Genomic DNA, 22594 nt, shown 5'->3' with positions numbered 1-22594 from the left:
AGTTATGATATTGATTCACCTGTTCTCAATCCCAGTTTATTCGATCTGCACCATGCTCGTGGTTTGCGGTACATGTTAGTTTCGCAGTTTGCTGTGCTCTGCATTGATTACTGATGCTTTGCCTGGGAAACTTCCTGATAAAGCAATAACCTTGAGCTTAATCTGGTTTTAGAACTTGGTACTGGAGCCACTACTGTAATTTGGGTACCATCTCGTTGAGACAATTAGCAATCACACTTCTTCCTCTGAGAGGTTTTTTGTGGAGGAAATACAGAGTGGCACCTTTGCTACCTTCTTCTGTGATGTTTCCTCCTTTATTACAATAACTTGTCAGTCTCTTGCACATCCTTGGGCAGTTAAAATACTTTTATTGGTATTTCTTGGAAATATCATTTTGATTTTGTCCAGGGTTAGCAAACAATTTAAGAATATCACCCAGAGATCTGTCCTGAGGCTGGATAGTTGTAAGTGACAGGGTGTGTGCAATGGCACAGGCGAATGCCTGGGATGGTGGGCACCTACAGTGTTTTGGGACTGCACCCCTGAGCAAGCGCAGAGTCCTGAAGCACCAGTAGAGTGTCTGGAGGAAGCGTGCCACATCCCGGCCGTTCCAGGGAGACGCGGGTCACCGCGATGGCCGCGGCCCGGCCGGCGCCCGTTCAGCGCCCTCAAAAGGAAGAGCCGGTCTCCGGATCTGACAACAACACGACAACACTGTGGCCACTCCAGCCACTGTGACAGGCACTGCAGCTGCTCCAGCCCCACAATGGGCACCGCTGCTACTCACACCCCAGCGACAGGCGCTGCCGATGCCGGAGGACCAACCCGTGCTGGTATCGGTCGCCCCTATACAAAAGAAGACAGCTTGGAAGTGCAAGTCAGCTTGTTTAGTAAGGGGTGACCAGAAAGCAGGGCCATCACGAGGAGGGGAGGAAGAAGAAGACAGCAAGATGGTAAACCACCCCATACCTGACCCTGGGTGAGCCACAAGACAGGCAAAACAGTTTTGCCTGTCATCCAGGCAAGCACACTGTCTGTCACCTGGCTGCTCCGCTGCTGGGATAAGGGGCCAGTAGCCTGGAACTAGTGGGTAAGGAAGACAAGCAGCTGGGAGCCCTTTCTAGGGAAGGAGGTATTGGCAGTGTGATTGGAAAAGGGGCACAATCCCTCAGCCTCTGGGGCGACTCCCGTCAGACATAAAGGAAAGGTATCCCTTCAAGGGAGATGTTTGAAGGAGCCCAGGCAACTGGACTACTGTGGAGACATGTATCCAGTAACTGAGGGAATCAGCTGTTTCAGAAGTGATTTATCATGACCCAGACAATGTGCAGTTACCCAAAGATGCAGATGAAGTCCCATGCACACAACCCATGCGGCAGAAGGTTGTACAGAGCACACCGTCATCGTGTTCATTGTCACCGTCATCGTGTTCCAATTCATTGGCTGTACTGAACTGGAAAGATGGAGAGGTGCCAATGGTGGATGGTGCGGTTGTCAACTCCAGCAATACGAGGAAAATCTCTCTTACTCCCTCATCTCAACTGTGCAGAAATTACCGGATGTGATGGCTGAGAAACTGTCCTGGGAGCTCCAGCGATTCAAAGAACATATGCCCTAGTCCACACCTGTACAAACCAGTATCTCAGCTACTAGGAGTAGAGGATACAGAGGGTACACACCACAGGGCATCCTGTGGTTTTACTTGTATGACCATGGGAGAGGATGTGAGGAAGTGGGATGGAAAACCTGTCTCAACACAGGTACCTGAGTTGCGAGGAAAACCATCACGAATACAGGTTCTTCCAGGAACACTGCTGCTCCAGGCTCCAGCGGGCTGTTCCCCAGGCAGAGTATCCCACGGAAGGAACTCCTGGTATGTTTATAAGAGGTGAGTAACAAGGGTGAGATACAAACCCATGTGTACTACACGAGCCCATTTGTTGGTAACAAATGCTATGAGCAGGACTAGAGGGGCTCTGCCTCCAGCCAGGTGGAGGAAAGGGACAGCCGGGTTTATTGGACTGTGTGCGTTCGATAGCCTGACACATCAAACTGTATAAGGCTCTAGGGTACACTGGTGCACAGTGTACCCTAATGCAATCAAGCTATAGAGGCACAGAACCCATCTGCATTTCTGAAGTGACAGGAGGATCCCAACAGACAACTGTATTGGAGGCTGAAGTGAGCCTCGCTGGGAATGAGTGGCAAACGCGCCCCATTGTGACTGGCCCGGAGGTGCATCCTTGCTGGCACAGACTACCTCAGAAGAAGGTATTTCGAGGACCAAAAGTGTGCTGATGGGCTTTTGGTATAGCTGCCTTGGAGACGGAGGAAATGAAACAGTTCTGCTTTGCCTGGTCTCTTCAAGGACCTTTCTGTTGTGGGGCTGCGAAGGGTCAAAGAACAACAGGTGCCAGTCGCTACCGCAACAGTGCACTGGTGGCAATATCACACCAACCGAGACCCCGGATTCGCATCCGTAAGCTGATTGGGCTGGAGAGCCGAGGAGTGATCAACAAGACTCACTCACCTTTTAAGGGTCCCATATGGTCAGCGCAAACATCTGACGGAGAGTGGAGACTGAGCAAACTGAACTGGAACAGGGTGAAGCTCTGGAACACCTGCTGTACATTGATGACATAATCATCTGTTCTGTTTAATCTCTTTATCAATGATCTGGATGATCTGGGGATCAAGTGCCCCCTCAGTAAGTCTGCAGATGACACCAAGGTGGGCAGGTGTGTTGATCTGCTCCAGGGCAGGAAGGCCGTACAGAGGGATCCGGCCCAGCTGGATCGATGGGCTGAGGCCAGTTGTCTGAGGGTCACCAAGGTCAAGTGCCAGGTCCTGCACTGGGGTCACAACAGCCCCATGAACGCTGTGGGCTTGCAGAAGAGCGGCTGGAAAGCGCCTGGCGGAAAAGGCCCTGGCGGTGTCCTGGCCAGGCCAGCTGACCCGAGCTGGACAGAGGGTGTTCCTTACCGCACGGCATCATGCTCGGTGTATAAACTGGAGTTGGCATGGGGCAGATACCACTGCTCGGCGCGGATCGGCTGTTGGTGTCATGAGTGGTGAGCAATTGCATTGTGCATCGCTTGTTTTGTATATTCTATTATTATTTGCTCTTCCTTTGCTGTTCTGTTAAACTGCCCTTGTCTCAACCCATTAGGGTTGTTTTTTCTTTCCCTTTTGAGTCTCTCTGCCGTCTCACCCGGGGGACGGGAGTGAGTGAGCAGCTGTGTGGTCCTAGTTGCAGGCTGGAGTTAAACCAGCCTTTACAAATACTGAACATTAAATTTCCATCACTAAAGCTGCAGTAATATAATGTCCCTATTGCTCTGTGTGCTTCTGTTTAGTCAGTCCATACTTCCTTGCAGATTATTAATCAAGGTACTAAACAACACTGATAGAGATATTAAAATAATTCGATTCCTTGGCAGGAAGATCATCTGCTTGGCAGGAATAATAAGGTGTGCAGATAGAGACTGAGAAACAATGGTCTATACAGTAGGTCTCTGTGTTTAGTTTATAGTGACCTGTTGGTTGAATATGAATCAGCTGAGGGCATGTTATTGCAAAAACTAAATAACATCATATGAAATGGTATAAACAGGAATATGTCTTGCAGGATGCATGAAGTGACGTTTCTGGTCTGCTTTGCTGTGATAAGGCCCTTAGCCTCAGCGCTCTGTCCAGTCCTAGTGCACTTCGGAGAACACAGACAAATCTCAGCAAGTCCGGAAGAAACGATCAGAGGTTGAGAAAATACAGTTTGGAAAGATTAAATGCTCTGGGGCAGTTTAGCTTAACAAAGAGTGAGAAAATACGGTAACTGCCTTGATTTGTAAAAGACAGTTGCAGAGAACAATCTATTTCCAGTGTTCATGACAGATGGAACAAAAAATAATGGGTTTAAATAATAGCAAAGAACGGACTGACCGGCAGGTTCGTGAAGTCTTCCTTACGGGAAGACCTTAAGCACTGGGGGGGCTGGGCGCACGCCTGCGGAGCGTGGCAGCGGCCCCGGGCCCCGCCGAACCTCTGCGAGGTGCTGAACGAAGCAGCTGCCAGCCTGGATTTTCTTCTGCTGTTTGAAATCTACCTGTGCTATGCTGTTTAGAAAGTATCTGCGGAGAATATAACTGCCATCTCACTGGTAATCTTGTCCTTCCGTGCTTGTTGTTGTAGCTTCCTGCTTGTCTTCACCTTTGATTATTTGTCTTCTGGGCCTGAATTGTCTTATTGCTCCACTTAAGTCTTAACCTTTAGATGCTGCTATAACTAAAAATGGTACCAAATGAGCTGTTTGGGAAGTCCCCATCCGGATTACAAGAGGGGTGCTAGCTGGGAATACCGGAACTGGCAAAACTAAGACCAAGTCCGGGACTTGGACAGATGAAACGGTGACCGGTGGGACTCCCGGCCTGCAAGACGCGCGGTACAATGTACGCTCAAGACAAGCGGGTAGCAATGACCAGCATAATGAGCCCAACTAGCTCACAGGTTTGCTGTGCTAGAGAATTTCTCTAAAAGTAGGCAAGGTTGACAATAATTGCTCAGGGCGTTTAGGACTGTGTTAGATAGAGCCCTGGAGAGCAGCCCATAGGAGTCCTTACCAGGCTGCCCCGAGAAAGACGGGAAGCAGGGGAGGAGGTTGCTGGGCAGCCGTGCTTCCAGCACGATGTAGTGTGTGACATTAAACCACTGCCCAGTCCGGCTGCTTCCAACACGGCCAGAGCTTCAGCAGATTTCCGAGATTGTAAACATTCCCATAAAAAATTAGCAGAAGCTATGAGCTTTACCTGCTTTACCCTAAAACCATCCAGCACATGCAGCCCAGGGCATTACATTCAGGACTTGAGGCTCCTCATGATCAAATCCTATGGCAAGAACTTCGTGTGACAAGACCTTGCATCCATCTGGGCATGCGGGAGATGCAGAAGAACCCGCACGCTGTAAGGTCCCAAGCCGTCTGCTCAGGTTACGTCCAGCAGCAGCGCGCTAGGCAGCGTTTCCTTTGACCAAGCTGTGAATGGAGAGCTGTAAAGCTGAGGTACCAGCTCCATTTGCCAGCTGAAATGGTCTTGCAGCTCTTTACATTTCATGGATTTCGAGGGCGCTCCAAATGGCAGAGGCAGACTTGGGATCGCACCAGGAAACTCGCTCCCGCGCTGGGGGGAGCTGTCGCTGAGCTCCCTCCCTGCCGTCCCCTCGCCCGGCCGTGGGTGCACCTGGCAGGTGCCTGCTTGTGTTTCTAACCTGCTCTCGGAGTGCAGGAAGCCTCTGCTTGCTGCGAGCGTCCGGGAACCGGAGCCTAAGCACATCCAGAAGGATTTCCTGTTGGGGCTTCCGAGCCAGACCCGGCCTGCGCGAGCGGGAGCCCCCGAGCAGCTGACAGCCCTGCTGGCCGCCCGCGGCTCCTGCCCAGCCAGGGGCAACGTGCTTCCGACCAGGGGCAACGTGCTTCCGACCAGGGGCAACGTGCTTCCAACCAGGGGCAACGTGCTTCCGACCAGGGGCAACGTGCTTCCGACCAGGGGCAACGTGCTGTCCAACCAGGGGCAACGTGCTGTCCAACCAGGGGCAACGTGCCGTCCAACCAGGGGCAACGTGCTGTCCAACCAGGGGCAACCTGCCGTCCGACCAGGGGCAACGTGCTTCTGACCAGGGGCAACGTGCCGTCCAACGAGGGGCAACGTGCTGTCCGACCAGGGGCAACGTGCCGTCCGACCAGGGGCAACGTGCCGTCCAACCAGGGGCAACGTGCCGTCCAACCAGGGGCAACGTGCTTCCGACCAGGGGCAACGTGCCGTCCGACCAGGGGCAACGTGCCGTCCGACCAGGGGCAACGTGCTGTCCAACCAGGGGCAACGTGCTGTCCAACCAGGGGCAACGTGTTGTCCAACCAGGGGCAATGTGCCATCCGACCAGGGGCAACGTGCTGTCCAACCAGGGGCAACATGCTGTCCAACCAGGGGCAATGTGCCATCCGACCAGGGGCAACGTGCCGTCCAACCAGGGGCAACGTGCCGTCCAGCAGGAAGGTGCTAAACGGGCAGACCAGCTCCCACCTGCTGTGCACGAGCATGGGAACGCGCAGCGTCTGGTCGGGGTGGGGACGCGCACCACTGGTGGTGGAGGCAGGACAGCAGGACAGTGTAAAGGACTGAAAGCAGATTTTAAATGTAAATGATCATTTGAAAACATGACAATAAATGGCAAATGTGATCAAATGCAGCAAGCTTGCCAAATTGTGCCAGACCAGCACATTAGACACCCTGATTTGTGATTTTTGAGGGTGGGCAGGAAAGAAGGTTGATCAGAGTGTCTGAACTGCAGCGCTACAGGAACACGGGAGAAACTGAGTCAAATGGAGAAGACAGAGATTAATACAAAACTGCCAGATATGTGACACTGGCAAAAAAACCTAACGGTAAATGAGAAGTTTTGTGCCTGAGGAAATGCACGGTCTGCCAAGGGCCAGTTCAGAGTCCCTCTGTTTTGGTTTTTGTCAGTAAATATCTCAAAAGACAAAAACCAATATACTGATAAAGTTGATCAGTGACACGAATCAAGAGATGAGTAAAGAAGGTGACCAGAACATCACAAAAGCAAAAAGCTGTTATCAAGGAGTAGCACAGCAGACACTGAATGAAGTTGGTGGATGGTTGGCAGACAGCGCCCGTGGTTGAAAGGGCTGTCCGGACACACGGTGCAGCCTCTGCTTTGAGGACGGTCGGTGATCAGATCGGCCTCGAGAGCTCGCAAGGGTGCAGAGCTATACTTTAGTTAAACCTCACGAGCTTTCTGCCGATCCAGTCCTTTGATTTTCTGGACCAAAGCTCTGCCGTGCAACGTGTCAGCCACTCCTGCTAGTGTCATCTGCAAACTTGCACTCCGTCGTCATAGAACATCAGTGAAGATACGGAGCAATATCGGGTCCCAAATCAATGCTTGGTGTACTTTGTTGGCTGCCTGGCACCAACCCCATGTTAAGTCTTTGATCACCACCCTTTAAACCCAGAGGGGCAGCCGATTTTCAGCCAGTCTAATGCTCCCTTCATTCTGCCCGTACTTCACCAGTTCAAGACTCCCTGTAGCCCAGGGTGGCTACGAGGGGATGCACAGGAACGTGTGAGAGAGGAGGAGGATCACACACGATATTTCACCTACGTGCACCTCCAGACCCAACTGTTTGTGACTCACAGACTTCTGGAGCTGGAGCTGCTTTCCTCTGCTCAGGAACCCTCGAGCGATTTCTCTTCTGTGAACTAATTCAGGCATCTGGACTGTGAACTGGCTGAAGGGAAGAAGCCAGAGAGTCGTGGTCAATGGGCAGAGTCCAGTTGGCGGCCAGTATCCAGTGCAGTGCCTCAGGGGCAGTGCTGGGGCCGCTGTTATTCAATATATTCATCAATGATTTGGATGGGGGAATAGAGTGACTGTCAGCAAGTTTGCTGGTGACACCAAGCTGGGAGGAGTGGTGACACTGGAAGCTGTGCTGCCATCAGAGACCTGGACAGGCTGGAGAGCTGGGCGGGAAAAATGTAATGAAATAGAACAAGGGCAAGTGTAGAGTCTTGAATCTGGGCAGAACAACCCCAGGTTCCAGTGTAAGTTGGGGAATGACCTATTAGAGAGCAGCGTAGGGGAAAGGGACCTGGGGGTGCTGGGGACAGCAGGGTGACCATGAGCCAGCACTGGGCCCTTGTGGCCAGGAAGCCAATGGTACCTGGGGTGGGTTAGAAGGGGGTGGTCAGTAGGTCAGAGAGGTTCTCCTGCCCCTCTGCTCTGCCCTGGGGAGACCACACCTGGAATGTTGTGTCCAGCTGTGGCCCCTCAGTTCCAGCAGGACAGGGAACTGCTGCAGAGAGTCCAGCGCAGCCACCAAGATGCTGGAGGGAGTGGAGCATCTCCCGTGTGAGGAAAGGCTGAGGGAGCTGGGGCTCTGGAGCTGGACAAGAGGAGACTGAGGGGGGACTCATTCATGGGGATCAATATGGAAAGGGGCAGTGTCAGGAGGATGGAGCCAGGCTCTTCTGGTGACAACCAGTGACAGGACAAGGGGCAATGGGTGCAAACTGGAACACAGGAGGTTCCACTGAAATATGAGAAGCAACTTGTTTGGGGTGAGGGTGGCAGAGCCTGGCCCAGGCTGCCCAGGGGGTTGTGGAGTCTCCTTCTGTGCAGACATTCCAACCTGCCTGGACACCTTCCTGTGTAACCTCATCTGGGTGTTCCTGCTCCATGGGGGGATTGCACTGGATGAGTTTCCAGGGCCCTTCAACCCCTCACATTCTGGGATTCTGTGATCTCTTGGGCCGATGTAAATTCTGAGCATTCACGGCGTTCTATGGCACAAAGTTCCCCTGGTGCACAGCCCCTCACCTGAGGTACTACCTGACTTTGGTTTGATGTTGGCTTTATTAGCCTCATTGCACGCCTCTTTTACTTTGGAAGACACAGGGAACAAAATGAGCTTCACAGAGCTGAACAAAACCACTTTCCACAGACCGCCTGTGATTTCATCGTCCTCTTCCATGTCCCCTCATTTGTCTTCTTTCCAGAATGGAGACTGAATTGTTCCATGCGTTGGAACTGGTCTAGACCGTTATCGTCCTCACATCTGAACTTTTTCCTGCCTTCTCGTGGCCTTCTGGAGATAGATGCAGGGGAAATAAGCTGAATATATTACATATTGGTGAATATATGATAAAAATTGTAAGATGTGCTGTTCAGGGTCAAAACGATTCAGTTTCTCCAGGGCACCTTTAGACCAGTAGAAGTAATCCAGAGTTGCGTTTTGTTTCTCAGTGAGCTCAGGCTATGTGCTATTCAGGAAGGGATGCAGACATGCAAATCTTGAGGGGTTCCTCCTCCATTAAATTAGGGTGTTGGTCCATATTCTCTGTTTGAATTGATTGTCACTGATGGAAACACCTAGACATTCTCCTGATGGAGCAGGCTGACCCGTCACCTCTACAGCACATGGTATTAGCGGTGGACCGTCACAGCCAGAAGCGAATGGCAGTTTCTCTGCTAAGAAATAAAAGGCCACCATAGTGACTATTGGCCCAGGCCCTGAGTGGCCCGCTCAGGCACACCAGTACTGCTGTGACCTGGCCAGTCTGGAGCAGAGAACAGTCAGACAACAGCCACTGCTGGTGAACCCTGGACAGTCGCTCACCGGAGTCCTGCTTTGTCTCTCAGAACAGATTGGTGGGGCCCCAGTAACTCGCAGACAAGTACTTTCCAGCCTGGACATCAGAAGCCCTGATGTGAATCAAGGTGTTGGCAGGTTACTGGTTCTTGGACTCTGGGCTCAGGAAGGAACTGTGGTAGAGAGCGAAGAATGGGCTGTGGTTCTGTGACCGTGTCCCCACATCACCTCGATGTCACCCACAGCCTACCTGCATGTCCTGCGCAGCCCTGTCCTGCCCTGTCCCATCCCAGCACTGCTCTGCCTCTTGCTCCTGCCCACCCCTTCCCATTTCCCCGGGCTCCCGGCGCCCATTGCTTCCTCCCCATCTCTCTGTACCCCGGCTCCAGCCGTTCCTCGCCCTCCGCGCCGGCCTCTCCCGGACACCGCTCCCGGTCCCGCCGTGCCCCGTGCCCGCCACGCCGTCCCACCGCTCCGGTCCCCCGCCCGGGGCCACTCGGGGGCCGCGCTCTGCCGGCGCGCTCCGGTGGCGGGGCGGGGATGGGGGCGGCGGGGGGAGCGGGGGGCTGAGGGCGGCGCTGGGTCGGGTTTCAGCAGGAGCCTCCGCGCCGAGCCAGCGCCGACCCGCCGCCTGCCGCCGAGCGCTCCGCGGGGCGACCGCGGCACCGGGGCAGCCGCGGCACCGAGAGGCCGGCTCGCCGGAGCACCGGGGCGGCCGTGGCACGGGAGGGCATCGGAGCGCGGGGGGAGTCGGAGCGGCCAGCGCTACCGAAGCGACCGCGGCACCGGAGCACCGGGGCACCAGAGCGGCTGCGGGACGCCTTGGCGGGGCCGGATCCTGCGGGATGTGAGCGCCGCCAGCGCGGGACGCACGGTGTAAGTGCCAGCGCCGGGACCGACCCCCTCCTGCTGCCCCGCCGCCCTCGCCCGCTGCTCCGCACGTCGGCATCGCCGCACGGTGGGCCGGGCCGGGCGGGACCGGGACCGGGACCGGGACTCGGACCGGGACCGGTCGCTTTGTTCTGCCTCCGCTGCGCAGACAATGGGGCGGGGAGGGGGGGCGCGCCCGCGGCGGCGCAGCTCCACGGATCCGCGGCCGGAGCGGCTCCACGGACCCGCGGCCGGAGCGGCCTCGCCCGCGGCGCGACGGCAGCGGGGCCGGCGCTGGCAGCGGACGAGCGGGACGGGGCGGGCGCGGGGCCGCGGTGCCGCCGCAGGGGCAGACCCGCCGCGGGGCGGGCGCGCAGCGGGCGCGGCGGAGGAGCCGCGGAGGCGCCGGGCGGGGGCTGCGGTCCCGAGCGGAGCGGGGCCGGCGCTGGCAGAGCTCCGGCTCCGAGGGCGCGCCGTGCGGGACGTCCGGGAGCGCCCGGGCACCGAGCTGTGCACGGGGACTGGGAGCAGCAGCAGAAGCCCCAAGGCGGGCAGGGAGCGCCGGGAGCCGGAGGGTCCGGGATGCCCAGGCGATCTGAGGGTTAGAAACCCTGGCAGCCTGGGAGCAGCGGTGGACAGGGAGCAGAAAGGCTCTGCAGCACCTCTGTGATGAGCAGACAGCATGGCAGGGCCCAGGCCAGTGCTGGGATGCATGTGGACTGGGATTGTGGGAACTGGATAATGTGTGAGGAAATTTTATTAGAGCTTCCTTTGTGGGGGAAGTGTTTGCCGAGACACGACAGCCTGCAGGAAGCCCTGGTGTGGCACAGAAATGGGATGCACGGGGTGCAGTGGAGCTGGACTGCATCCTCATGAGATGATGGTCGCCACTGCGGGTCACTGCTCAGAGCTGGTGTCAGGGGGACATGAGGCTGTGTGGCTGGGGGAGCAGGCAGTACAGTGCTGGTCACTGCTCAGAGCTGGTGTCAGGGGGACGTGAGGCTGTGAGGCTGGGGGAGCGGGCAGTACAGTGCTGGTCACTGCTCAGAGCTGGTGTCAGGGGGACATGAGGCTGTGAGGCTGGGGGAGCAGGCAGTACAGTGCTGGTCACTGCTCAGAGCTGGTGTCAGGGGGACATGAGGCTGTGTGGCTGGGGGAGCAGGCAGTACAGTGCTGGTCACTGCTCAGAGCTGGTGTCAGGGGGACGTGAGGCTGTGAGGCTGGGGGAGCGGGCAGTACAGTGCTGGTCACTGCTCAGAGCTGGTGTCAGGGGGACGTGAGGCTGTGAGGCTGGGGGAGCAGGCAGTACAGTGCTGGTCACTGCTCAGAGCTGGTGTCAGGGGGACGTGAGGCTGTGTGGCTGGGGGAGCAGGCAGTACAGTGCTGGTCCTGAAGGGCCAGGTGGGAGGTGGTAGGAGGCCAGGAGGCATGGAGATGACTGGAGGTAGTGGCAGACTAGGTAGAGGATGAAAGCGAGTTTTTAGCCGAAGGCTGCACCGCAGGCAAGCCTGGGCTGCGTCTGGTTCTGAGGGCGTCTAATCTGAAACTCTTGAGAGATGTGTGAATGCAGAAAAGAAAAGCGTATTCCAGGTCAGCGATGGTGCTCAGCAAAGATTAAACAGGCTTCTGAATCCTTCCTCATCTGGACCGGAGTCTCAAAAACATCATTACATGAGTCATGGCCCCTCATGTGAGACTCTGGGTACGGCATCAGCAGCATCTGCCGCTTTGATGGAGCTCTCGCACAGCGAGCTCTCTGACATCTGTCTGCGGCGTGCACAGTGGGTGCTGCTTCCCAGGTTCTCTGCTGGGCCTGGGCTGGGCCCCTCGTGGCTGACAGGAGACGCGAGGTACCACTGGCGTGCAAGGATGTTTGCAGCGGTCCCTCTGTAATTCCCTATCTTATTTTTCTAAATGTGGCTTATCTTAAGCGTAGGCTGGGCTCTCCTGGTGCCCTGGCCTAGCAGCCCGAGGCTTAGAGACGCTTATGTGTATTGCAGCTGACTCCATTTTAGCCGCCCACCCTGTCAGCCTCCTTACTGTGCTCAGGACCCCGAACACCTCTCTGGGCAGGTTCTCATGCTGGCAGTTTTCTTCAGAGGCTTCTCCTGCCATTTTTTACTAGAGAACTCAGTGCCTGATGGTGGGAGGGACAGAGAGGGAGCAGGGCAGCCTGGCTCACATTACACAGGCTGGGCCTGGACCAGTCGAGCCAGCCCCCAGCGCTGAGCGATCTGCTAATTGGAAGCAGCTGTTCGGATTTGGTGACTCTGCATCAGCTGAGGTCACTGCTGTCTTCCTCCGCGACCCAGGCCCGCAGCCTTCGTCGGGACAGGGCGCCGCAGGTCCGCTGGGCGGCCTTCTGCCCAGCCTGCGCAGCCTGGCGGCCGCGCCCCGTACCCGAAAGGTGTCTGGGCTCTGAAACTGCCCACTTGTGTCCAGGGAGGATGGAAGAGGAGAAGCTTCATCACAGCTCCCCACCTCGAGGACCCTCGTTTCCGTTCCCTCGTTGCCCCAGTGCTCTCGGCCGCCCTTCACACTCCCCAGATCTGCTTTTCAAACGTCTCTGCTCCCCGCCAGCAGCCTACAGAACCTTGCTGCACTCCCGTCTGCTTCCCGAGAGCCACGTCACTAACCAAACCAGGTGTTTTTCCCTCTATCTGTGCCCCGGTCTGTTCCAGGCCTTACCCGAGACCCTCCAGCTCCATCGTGTCCTCAGCCACTGGGATCACCCCAGGGAGCCTTGTTCCCCTATGTGGTTTTCCGCCCTCCTTTCTGGTTTCTGACTTCAAACCCTCTTCCCTGTGCCTTCCCATGGCCTGAGCAGCTGGGTCACAGGACGGTGAGTTTCAGTACAGGAGCAAACGTGGACCCCGTTCACCCAGCACCGCGTGTTTGGGGTGTACGCAGCCACCCCTCCAGCTGGGAACTGTAGCAGCTCCAAGAGAGCCAGACCTGTCCAGGACCACCGAGTGCGAGCAGATCCCCGCGAGAGCCCACAGGGATGAAAGTGACTTCTCTTGATTCCTGCTCCTGAGAGATAATGATTTATACTTGCTGGGGGCAAGAAGAGAGTGTGGATTTACTTGGCACAGACCTCACACACTGGATGTCCACTAAAGTAGACAAACATTTCTGTATATGCAGAAAACGCTTTTTAATATTTTTCCTTCTGTCACTACCCCGGGATTTCCACAGGGAAAACCAATCCAAACAGCTGAACCGATGTGGGACAGACGACCCAGGAATAATCACCCCGTGTGCCCTGGAAAGGGTTAACACTGCTGTAGAGAGGATTGACGTTCTTAGTCCCCAAACTAGGCAGTGTCAGCCACCTCCATCCCCCAGGACAGGGAGGTTCCTGCCGTCCTGCTCTGTCGTGAGTGGCTCCTGAGAGCGGTTATGGGACCAGCAGCAAATGCTTTCAAGAGAGTCCAAGTGTGAGCTCATGCTGCCGCCATCCCCGCAGAGCGCTGGGCGCCGCTGGCCGGGCCGGGGCCGCTCGGGCCGCGGCTCGTGCAGCTCCTGCGCTGCCGGCTGCACTGGCCGAGCCCCGCGGGCTGGCAGCCCGGGCAGCGGGTCCAGGTCCCGCGGCGGTGCCGGTGCCGCTGCGGGGAGCTGCTCCTCCCCCGGCGCTGCAGTGAGACCAGGCTGCGGCGGGGAACGGAGCAGCGAGGAGACAAAGGAGAGTGAGCAGTGGAGGGTGTGGGACTGCGAGGGAGCCAGAGCAGCTGGCGGTTCAGAGGGAGCTGCTGCGTTCCTGCTGTACTGACACCGCCCTCCATGGTACCAGCGTGGGGCATCCGCAGATTTCTGTACCACGCCAAACAATGGGCCCAGTCTGATTTTGTCCTGGGCATCCCCAGCTGTGGGTGCATCCTTTGCAACACGGCCATTCTGATTTATTGTTCGCTGGATGTAAGCCTGCTCCGGTTCTGCTGTGCCCTCCCAGGGACGTCAGGTCTGCACTTCACGGGATTTTGCAGCTCCTGCGTCCCTGTTGTCCCGCAAGGCATGCCGTCGGGCGGGGGCCTCAGCGTGGTCAGTGGCCGAGCTCTGTCCCGACTGGAGACCCGCTGTCTCCAGGGTGGAGAGGCGCTGGGCTGCTGTTGGTCTGAAGGCCTCTGCTCCTGCAGACAGCCCCTCTCAGCCTGGCTGAAGCATCCAGGTGTTAAAGGCACAGGAACGCTCTGCTCTAGGGCAGTTGGCTCCTGTTGCTGGGAGGGCCGGTGGCTGGGGAGAATGTTTGGCTATGTAGGAAAAGGCCTGTGTGACAGGACACGAGCTGCTAACCTCTGGCATTGTCACTGCGGCCTGCCTGGCTGGCTTTAGGTACTGTCCCGCCACCCCCTGCTCTGACACATTGTCACCTTCACTCCTCGTGAGGGACAGGTAACACAGGGCAGCTGGACAGCAGGTGTGCGGTGGGCCTTCCCTCTCCATGTGTTTTTCCTGTCCTTCCTTTGCTGCTCCCTCCTAACCAGCATCCTCTGGTCTGCATTCCATGCAGGATTAGAGCGCGCCCTGCGAAGGAGATCGAGCCACGCTCTGCCCTGCAAGTCCCTGCAATGGAGCAGATGAAGGGGTCAGCCGTGCTTCTGCTGGAGCTGCTGATCCTCGGGGGCCTGAGAGCGGGGAAGGGCTCCGCCGTCCTGGGCACCCTGGATCTACAGATAGATGAGGAGCAGCCAGCTGGCACCATCATTGGGGACATCAGTGCTGGCCTGCCCCCTGGAACGAGTGCCTACATGTATTTCATCTCAGCGCAGGAGGGCAGCGGTGTTACCACTGACCTGGGGATAGACGAGAACACTGGTATCATCAAAACGGCTCGTGTCCTGGACCGAGAGACTCGAGACCACTACAGCTTCATTGCTGTTACCCCCGAGGGCATCACAGTAGAAGTGAACATCCAGGTGAATGACATCAATGACCATGCTCCAGCCTTCCCCAAACAGCACAGCACCTTCCAGATCCCGGAGCACACGCCCATTGGCAGCAGATTTCCCTTGGACCCAGCCTTTGACGCTGACAGTGGGCTGCTCAACACGCAAGGCTATGTGATTAAGGGAGAGAACGTGGGGCAGGCCTTCCGCCTGGAAACGCGTCGGGGACCCAACGGGGTCCTGTATTTGGACCTAGTGGTCAGCAACGTCTTGGATCGGGAGAATCGTTCGTCATACTCGCTGGTGTTGGAAGCCTATGATGGTGGCTCTCCCCCCCGGAGTACCCAGATGACACTGGATGTGTCCATCCAGGACATCAATGACAATGCTCCGAGCTTCAACCAGAGCCGCTATCATACTCTCATCTCGGAGAATCTGAAACCTGGCAGCAGCATCCTGCAGGTCTTTGCCTCTGATGCAGATGAGGGTGACAACGGGGACGTGACTTACGAGATCAACCGGCGGCAGAGCGATCCTGACCAGTACTTCACCATTGACTCCAGGACTGGAGTCATCAAGCTCAACAAGGGCCTGGACTACGAAGTAAGGAAGGTGCATGAGCTGGTGGTGCAGGCGAGGGACAAGGCTGTCCACCCTGAGGTCACCACAGCCTTTGTCACTATTCACGTGCGTGACTACAATGACAACCAGCCCACCATGACTATCATCTTCCTGAGCGAAGATGGCTCCCCCCAGATCTCTGAGGGAGCCCAGCCTGGCCAGTATGTGGCACGCATCTCTGTTTCTGACCCAGACTACGGCGAGTACTCCAATGTCAATGTCACGCTGGAGGGAGGGGATGGCAAGTTCGCCCTCACCACCAAGGACAACATCATCTACCTGATTTGTGTGGACCAGCTTCTCGACCGGGAAGAAAGAGACTCCTACGATTTGCGAGTGACAGCGACAGACTCGGGAACACCCCCGCTCCGGGCAGAGTCGGCCTTTGTGCTGCAGGTGGTGGATGTCAACGACAACCCTCCGCTCTTTGACCAGCAGGAGTACAAGCAGAGCATCCCCGAGGTTGTGTACCCGGGCAGCTTTGTCCTGCAGGTGACAGCTCGTGACAAGGACCAGGGTCCCAACGGGGAGGTGCGGTACAGTATCGTGCATGGCCGTGACACCCACTCAAGCTGGTTTGCCATTGACCCTGCCACGGGTATCATCACCACCGCTGCCCCGCTGGATTATGAGAAGGATCCTCAGCCTCAGCTGACCGTGCTGGCCACCGACAGGGGAACCCCCCCGCTCTCTTCTTCTGCCGTGGTGCGGGTGGCCCTGCAGGACGTCAATGACAACGAGCCGGTGTTCAGGAGTAATTTCTACAACGTGTCACTGAAGGAGAACACTCCTGTTGGGACCTGCTTCCTACAGGTGGGTACAGCTACCAGGAGCTGTAGCTTGAGGGCATGGACGGGGCTGCGCGGGGCTCGGGGCGGCAGACCCGCCACTGCAGGCCGTTCGGTGCGGCTGTCACGGGGCGGATGGCAGCGGCTGCAGCAGGAATGCTGGAACAGAGGTCCCCGTGCTCCGTGTGAGTAGGAAATGGGGCACACCACTGTCACACCCCTTTTGCATGTGGGTACCAGGTGATATCACTGATGGTATAGGCACACCTCGAGGATGTCGTTGGCGCAAAGCCTGGCGCTGACCTCAGCCAAGCTTGGGGCCCACCGTGCCAAGCCTCGCTTGCACAGGTGTGGAGCTGCCTTCCCGGCCAGGACACTCAAAACGGTGCCCAGGAACACGGGTGAGACTCCAGGAAGCTGCATGGAGCTAAGCTGTTGACTTTGCTCTCCCCCTGTGCGGTCATTAGCCTAAGTTCATCAGTAAGGCTGGTTGTGAACTTTAGCATTAATTTGCACCATTGGTATTGTTATATTACCTTGGAAACAGCAGCTGTGGGACTTGAGCTGAGAGATGTGCTGCATCAGCCTTTGTGCGGTGAGGCCTGGAGAGGTGCTGCCCCGCTGACCGGCTCCGTGCGCCCCGAGATGCGTCAGTCACGCCGTTTGTATTTTGTATGGTTTGTGCTCCCTGCCTTTGCGCTTTCAATCGCATCTCTGGCCCCGGAGCGCTGGCTGCTGGGGACGGGTGATGGGGACACGTCGGCGTTGGGGCTGATGGTGGGGATCTGGTGCGATGATGCAGCAACGCAGTGGCAAGCAAGGCAGCGCCCACACTGGCCATCAGGACAAGAACCCGTGGGGTGTGGGGCACTTCTTTGCTGTAGTTGTGGGTCACTGGGACGTGTGGGGCTCTGGGGCCCGGTGGTGAGCGGTGCCCATGGGGCTGGAGGAGGGGGCGAGGTGCAGCAGGAATGCTGGGGCCCATGGGACGGGGCAGGAGGGGGTTCTACGGCCCGGCCAGGGAAAAGGGCCTCCAGATGGGCCCTGATCTGGAGAGAAGGACGAGTCTGCGTGTGTGCTGTGGGCGCACAGGGGCGCGTGTGGGCCATGCAGGGAGCGCGCCCGCGGGAGGCTGGCGGTGTGGGACGGGGCACTGCAGTGCGGCTTGGCGCGGGAGAGGGCAGGGCACGGCGGGGAGAATGGGGGCAAGGAGGAGCTGGGTGGGAGCGAGGGCGGGTGTAGAATAGAGAAGGGACATGGGGCGGGAGCAAGTTTAGGATGGGGCAGATCTGGGGGTAGGGAATGGGTCAGGGTGGGATTTGGGGGAAGTCTGGGCAGAAGTGAGTGGGAAATGAGGAAGATTTGGGTGGGAGAAGCTGTAGGTTTGGTCTATGCAGGCCAACACTGCACACTGTGGGGACAGGACCAGGGCCGGGGACAGGGATGGGGAGGGTTCAGGGTGGGTTCGGGGACAGGGTCGGAGTGGAGCGGCCGTGTGTCCCCGGGTGAACATGGAGGCCCCAGGCGTGTGCAGGGATGTCTTGGCTGCGGCGGCCCCTGAAGGGAGGCCCCTCTCTCCTCCTTCGTGCCTTGCTGCTCCGTGCCGCTTGCCGTGTGGGAAGACGTTCTGGAAATGCAATCGGAGATGGCGGCTGAGCTCCTGACTGCGAGTGCGGGACGGGCAGGCGGGACAGCGGGACCTGGAGGAGCTGGTGGTGCGGGGCCGTGGGGCGGCACGACGAAGCGGGTCCAGCGCGGCTGCCAGGCCCTGGTGAGGCCGGTGGGCGAAGGGGCCGGCCCAGCTCCGCACTGGTGCTGGCCGGGCAGCCGGCAGCAACGGAGGGTTTGGCCAGGTTTCGATGGTCTTGGCTCAGCCTTCATGTTTCGTTTGGAAACTGCGCGTCTGGGCTGAGCGCAGGTAACTCCCGCGTGGCCTCGGCACAAAGCAAACAGCTCACACATCTGCTGCTGCTTCCTCTGGGCCGGGAAACGTGAGAGGATGGGAAAGGAGGCCGGCCAGGCTGCCGGCTCGGCGCTGGGCCGCAGCAGCAGCGAGCCAGGCCGGGGAGCAGGGCAGAGCCGGCGGGGAGCCCGGGGCCCACAGCACAGCTGCCTGGTGCGGCCACCGAGCCACGGCAGCCCCGTTGCCCCGGACGGGAGGGGCTCAGAGGCGCTGTCAGGGTCCGTGGTAGCCAGCGCCATGCCCCACAGCGTCGCCTGTGTCAGATGTGCTGCCCCACAGCCCCTGTGTGCCGTTGCTCCTGCCTGACTCCATCTGTCTGCAGCTTCCAGGCATCGGGGCTCATCCTGCCTTGGGAGGCTAATGGGTCCCTGTCAAGACTTGGTCCAGACCCACATAATGGTCACGAGAGCTGAGCCCATGGGCAGGACTGGCCAGCATGATGGGCAGCACACAGGACAGACTCCAAGGTCAGCACAGAACCGAATGGGTTTGATTCTCCATGTTTCCAAGCAAAAACCCAGAGAGGACCAGGTCTACTTGCAGACGGTGACACCGGCTCTTGGTGGGCAGGACAGAATGGTGGGGACGCGGGGAGTCCACGTGGGCGGCCAGGAGAGACCGAAGAATGGCTGCATTCTCCTGCTCCCCCGCGCGCCCGTCCCCTGCCAGGCTGGCTGTGTGTTCGGTGCGTGAACAGGGATGGGCGGAGCGGGTTGCTGGCCTCAGCTCCCGAGAAAGAAAAAGGATCTCGTAACATCTCACATCTTTATTTCTTCCTCGTGTTTACCATGAGCCACGTCTGACGGTAGCAGACTCTGCATGAGCACCAAGCAAGGGAAACAACAAACTCACAGCTCGAGTCTGAGATGAGAGAAACACCAGTGGAAAAGGAGCCCAGGGAATCAGCGATCGTGACACCAGCACAAGACAGAGCAAGGGGTGGTCACTGACGGGTTGTCTCAGTTTCTCTCCGTTGCCATGAGTTGATAATATACAAGTTTTAAGGCTCATCAGACTACATTCAAATGCTATGGTTACATGATGTGAAGCCCTGTTCTGTTATAAATTCACCCTGCTGGCTTACATTTTTAAAAACATTTGACTTGGTCCCAGCGAGCTGCATGCACGATCAGATATTGTCTTTGTGGGCCTTCCTGACTCTCCATGCAAAACCAAGTATTGTCTGTCCCCTGGCAGCCAGCACGGAGCACAGGGCTGTGAGAGCCCCGCGTTGAGCACAGAGCACAGGGCTGTGAGAGCCCCGTGTTGAGCTCGGGCTGGTTGAGCTGTGAGAGCCCCGCGTTGAGCACGGGCTGGTTGAGCTGTGAGAGCCCCGTGTTGAGCACGGGCTGGTTGAGCTGTGAGAGCCCCGCGTTGAGCACGGGATGGTTGAGCTGTGAGAGCCCCGCGTTGAGCACGGGCTGGTTGAGCTGTGAGAGCCCCGTGTTGAGCACGGGCTGGTTGAGCTGTGAGAGCCCCGTGTTGAGCACGGGCTGGTTGAGCTGTGAGAGCCCCGCGTTGAGCACGGGATGGTTGAGCTGTGAGAGCCCCGTGTTGAGCACGGGATGGTTGAGCTGTGAGAGCCCCGTGTTGAGCACGGGCTGGTTGAGCTGTGAGAGCCCCGCGTTGAGCACGGGCTGGTTGAGCTGTGAGAGCCCCGCGTTGAGCACAGAGCACAGGGCTGTGAGAGCCCCGTGTTGAGCACGGGCTGGTTGAGCTGTGAGAGCCCCGCGTTGAGCACGGGATGGTTGAGCTGTGAGAGCCCCGTGTTGAGCACGGGCTGGTTGAGCTGTGAGAGCCCCGTGTTGAGCACGGGCTGGTTGAGCTGTGAGAGCCCCGCGTTGAGCACGGGATGGTTGAGCTGTGAGAGCCCCGTGTTGAGCACGGGCTGGTTGAGGTGTGAGAGCCCCGTGTTGAGCACGGGATGGTTGAGCTGTGAGAGCCCCGTGTTGAGCACGGGCTGGTTGAGGTGTGAGAGCCCCGTGTTGAGCACGGGATGGTTGAGCTGTGAGAGCCCCGTGTTGAGCACGGGATGGTTGAGCTGTGAGAGCCCCATGTTGAGCACGGGATGGTTGAGCTGTGAGAGCCCCGTGCTGATCACGGGCTGGTTGAGCTGTGAGAACCCCGTGTTGAGCACGGGCTGGTTGAGCTGTGAGAGCCCCGTGTTGAGCACGGGATGGTTGAGCTGTGAGAGCCCCGTGCTGATCACGGGCTGACTGACAGCAATGCGAGGAGGCGAGGTGGTGGATTACCGATTCTTGCACAGATCCAGTATTAATGATGTTGGAAGCAAGGTTTACATAATTCCTTTGCACTCATACACACAATTGCTGGGGAACAAGAACATCAGAGATCAAAGGCTGACCAGCACACACCTAATGTATAGTCTTACCTTGCCATTTTGAGTTCAAGTCTGATGAGTTTTGAAGTCTGAGTACTGATTTGCGGTTCTGTGGCGTGTCTGTGCTGCATGCACAGCACCAGCACCAGCACCAGCACGGCCGCTTGGGCTGTGCCCCAGATAGGACCTGCGTGAAGTGCGGTGGAATAGACCAGGCTGTGTATCCCGTGTTACTGAGAGTCTTGACGGGTAATCCTGATGCATTGGTTGTGCTACTGAAGGGGCAGCTGTGAGGGAACACAAGGGGAAGCTGTGCATGGGGACTGGAATATCAGGAGGGATAATGCTCACCGACTTTGCTGCCAGAGAGAGTGGCAGGAGGTTGGGAGGACATTACTATGTGCGTTCATTTTCTTGGGACAAGGGATTCAGCATTAACCTATTTTCAGACCCTTACACGACATAAAACAGGCCTCCCCCTCCTCGGGAACAAGAAAGCGAGCTTCCCGAGGCAAGATGGGGAGCGCGTGTGCGCTCGCAGGGAGCAGCGTGAGGGCGGGCGTGCATCCCGCCTCTGGGGAGCAACGCGGGAGAGCCCGGGGTGCGCAGGAGTGGGGACGCGAGGGAGATGCTGGTACATGGGGAGGTTGTGGGGGAGGTGAGTGCTGTTGTTACCGCCAGAAGAGCTGCATTTGTTCCAAATTCCTGTGAAAGTTATTTCCTCGCGCTGCCAGCAGCCTCCTCCTGGGCTTGGCACAGCAGCCAGCGCCATGATTAATTCAAGTAGCATTTCCCCTGGAGCTGCAGCAGCTTTTCCACTGCAGCCGAGAGGCCCCAGCCCCTCGCTCCGCTCCCCCCGTGCTCCGCTCCTCCCCCGGCCCCTCGCTCAGCTCCCTCCTTCCTCCACGCCATCCCCAGCCCCCCAGGCTGCCCCTTCTCCCTCACCTCTGCTTCAGCCCCCGGCCCCCCAACGCACCTTCCGCCGCAGCGCTTGCTCACACCTCCCTCCCTCCCCACGTCCCCCACAGCCCCACACCTGTGCCCCCCAAGTGCCAGTCCCCGCGCCTGCCGTCCCGGAGCCCCAGCGCACCCGTGTCCCCTCTGCTGCGCTGGGGCTCTGCTCCCCGCTCCCCTTGGCCCCGCAGCTGCCGTTGCCTGCGCCCCCCGGACCGTCGCTGCTCCCACTGGCAGTGCTGTCACCTGCATGGCCCTGGGGACACGCCAGCCTCCTCCTGCTCCCCACCGCCGCCCCGCTCCCCAGGGTCACCCAGCTCGGGGTGCTCCATCCAACGCTGCCCTGAGCCGCGGTCTCACCTGCGTGTCCTGCCCAGCCGTGTCCCGTCTCACTGTGCAGACCGGCTTTGTGAGCGCCTGAGCTCTGCACAGCCAAACCCAGCCCAGCAGCCTGGTTTGGAGCCCCTGAGTGCTCCCCGGGAGGCTGTGCCCAGACCCTGTCGCTTCCACCCCGCACCACTGCTGCCCCACTCGATCCCACGCCTCGAGCACTCGTCCTCTACTGGGGGCCGGGGCCCGCGCCCTGCTCAGCTCCCGAGCCCCTGCGCGTTCTGCTGGGCTCCCAGTGCCCTGTTCCTCGCTGCTGCAGCTCCCGTTTCACCTCTGGGCTGCTCCGCCAGAGGGGCCACCCTGGTGTACGTGAGCCCTGCTTCTCCTCTTCCCGTGCCCCACTCTTCCCCTGAGTTCAGAGGCACCGGGGCTCCCGGAAGAGCCGTGTCCACTCCTGGGCTCCTGAAACCTGTCACCCAGCCTCACCCTCCACCGCCCTGCCTTGACAGAGCCTGCGGGAATGCAGGAAGGTCACAGAATCATTTCGGTTGGAAGAGACCTCAGGATCATCGAGTCCAACCATAACCTGACTCCAGCACTAACCCATGTCCTGAGAACCTCGTCTAAACGCCTTTTGAAGTGGTGACTGCACCACTGCCCTGGGCAGCCTGTTCCAATGCC

The 22594-nt window shown here is 58.2% G+C and overlaps 1 protein-coding gene across 1 annotated transcript in view; it reads left to right on the top strand.

The window, feature by feature from the left end:
- The first annotated feature begins 9377 nt into the window (after window positions 1–9377).
- Window positions 9378–22594, top strand: part of DCHS1 (dachsous cadherin-related 1) — a 60847-nt gene continuing 47630 nt past the window's right edge. Inside the window, 2 exon segments of the mRNA XM_065058596.1 lie at window positions 9378–10036; window positions 14541–16350. Of these exon segments, the coding sequence (XP_064914668.1) occupies window positions 9393–10036; window positions 14541–16350 (2454 nt within the window). The 5' untranslated portion in view covers window positions 9378–9392.

The sequence above is a fragment of the Columba livia genome, chromosome 1 (genome assembly GCF_036013475.1).
Source record: "Columba livia isolate bColLiv1 breed racing homer chromosome 1, bColLiv1.pat.W.v2, whole genome shotgun sequence".
NCBI classification, from domain to species: domain Eukaryota; kingdom Metazoa; phylum Chordata; class Aves; order Columbiformes; family Columbidae; genus Columba; species Columba livia.
Note: the sequence above shows the minus strand (reverse complement) of the source record. Positions and strands in the feature narration are given on the sequence as shown.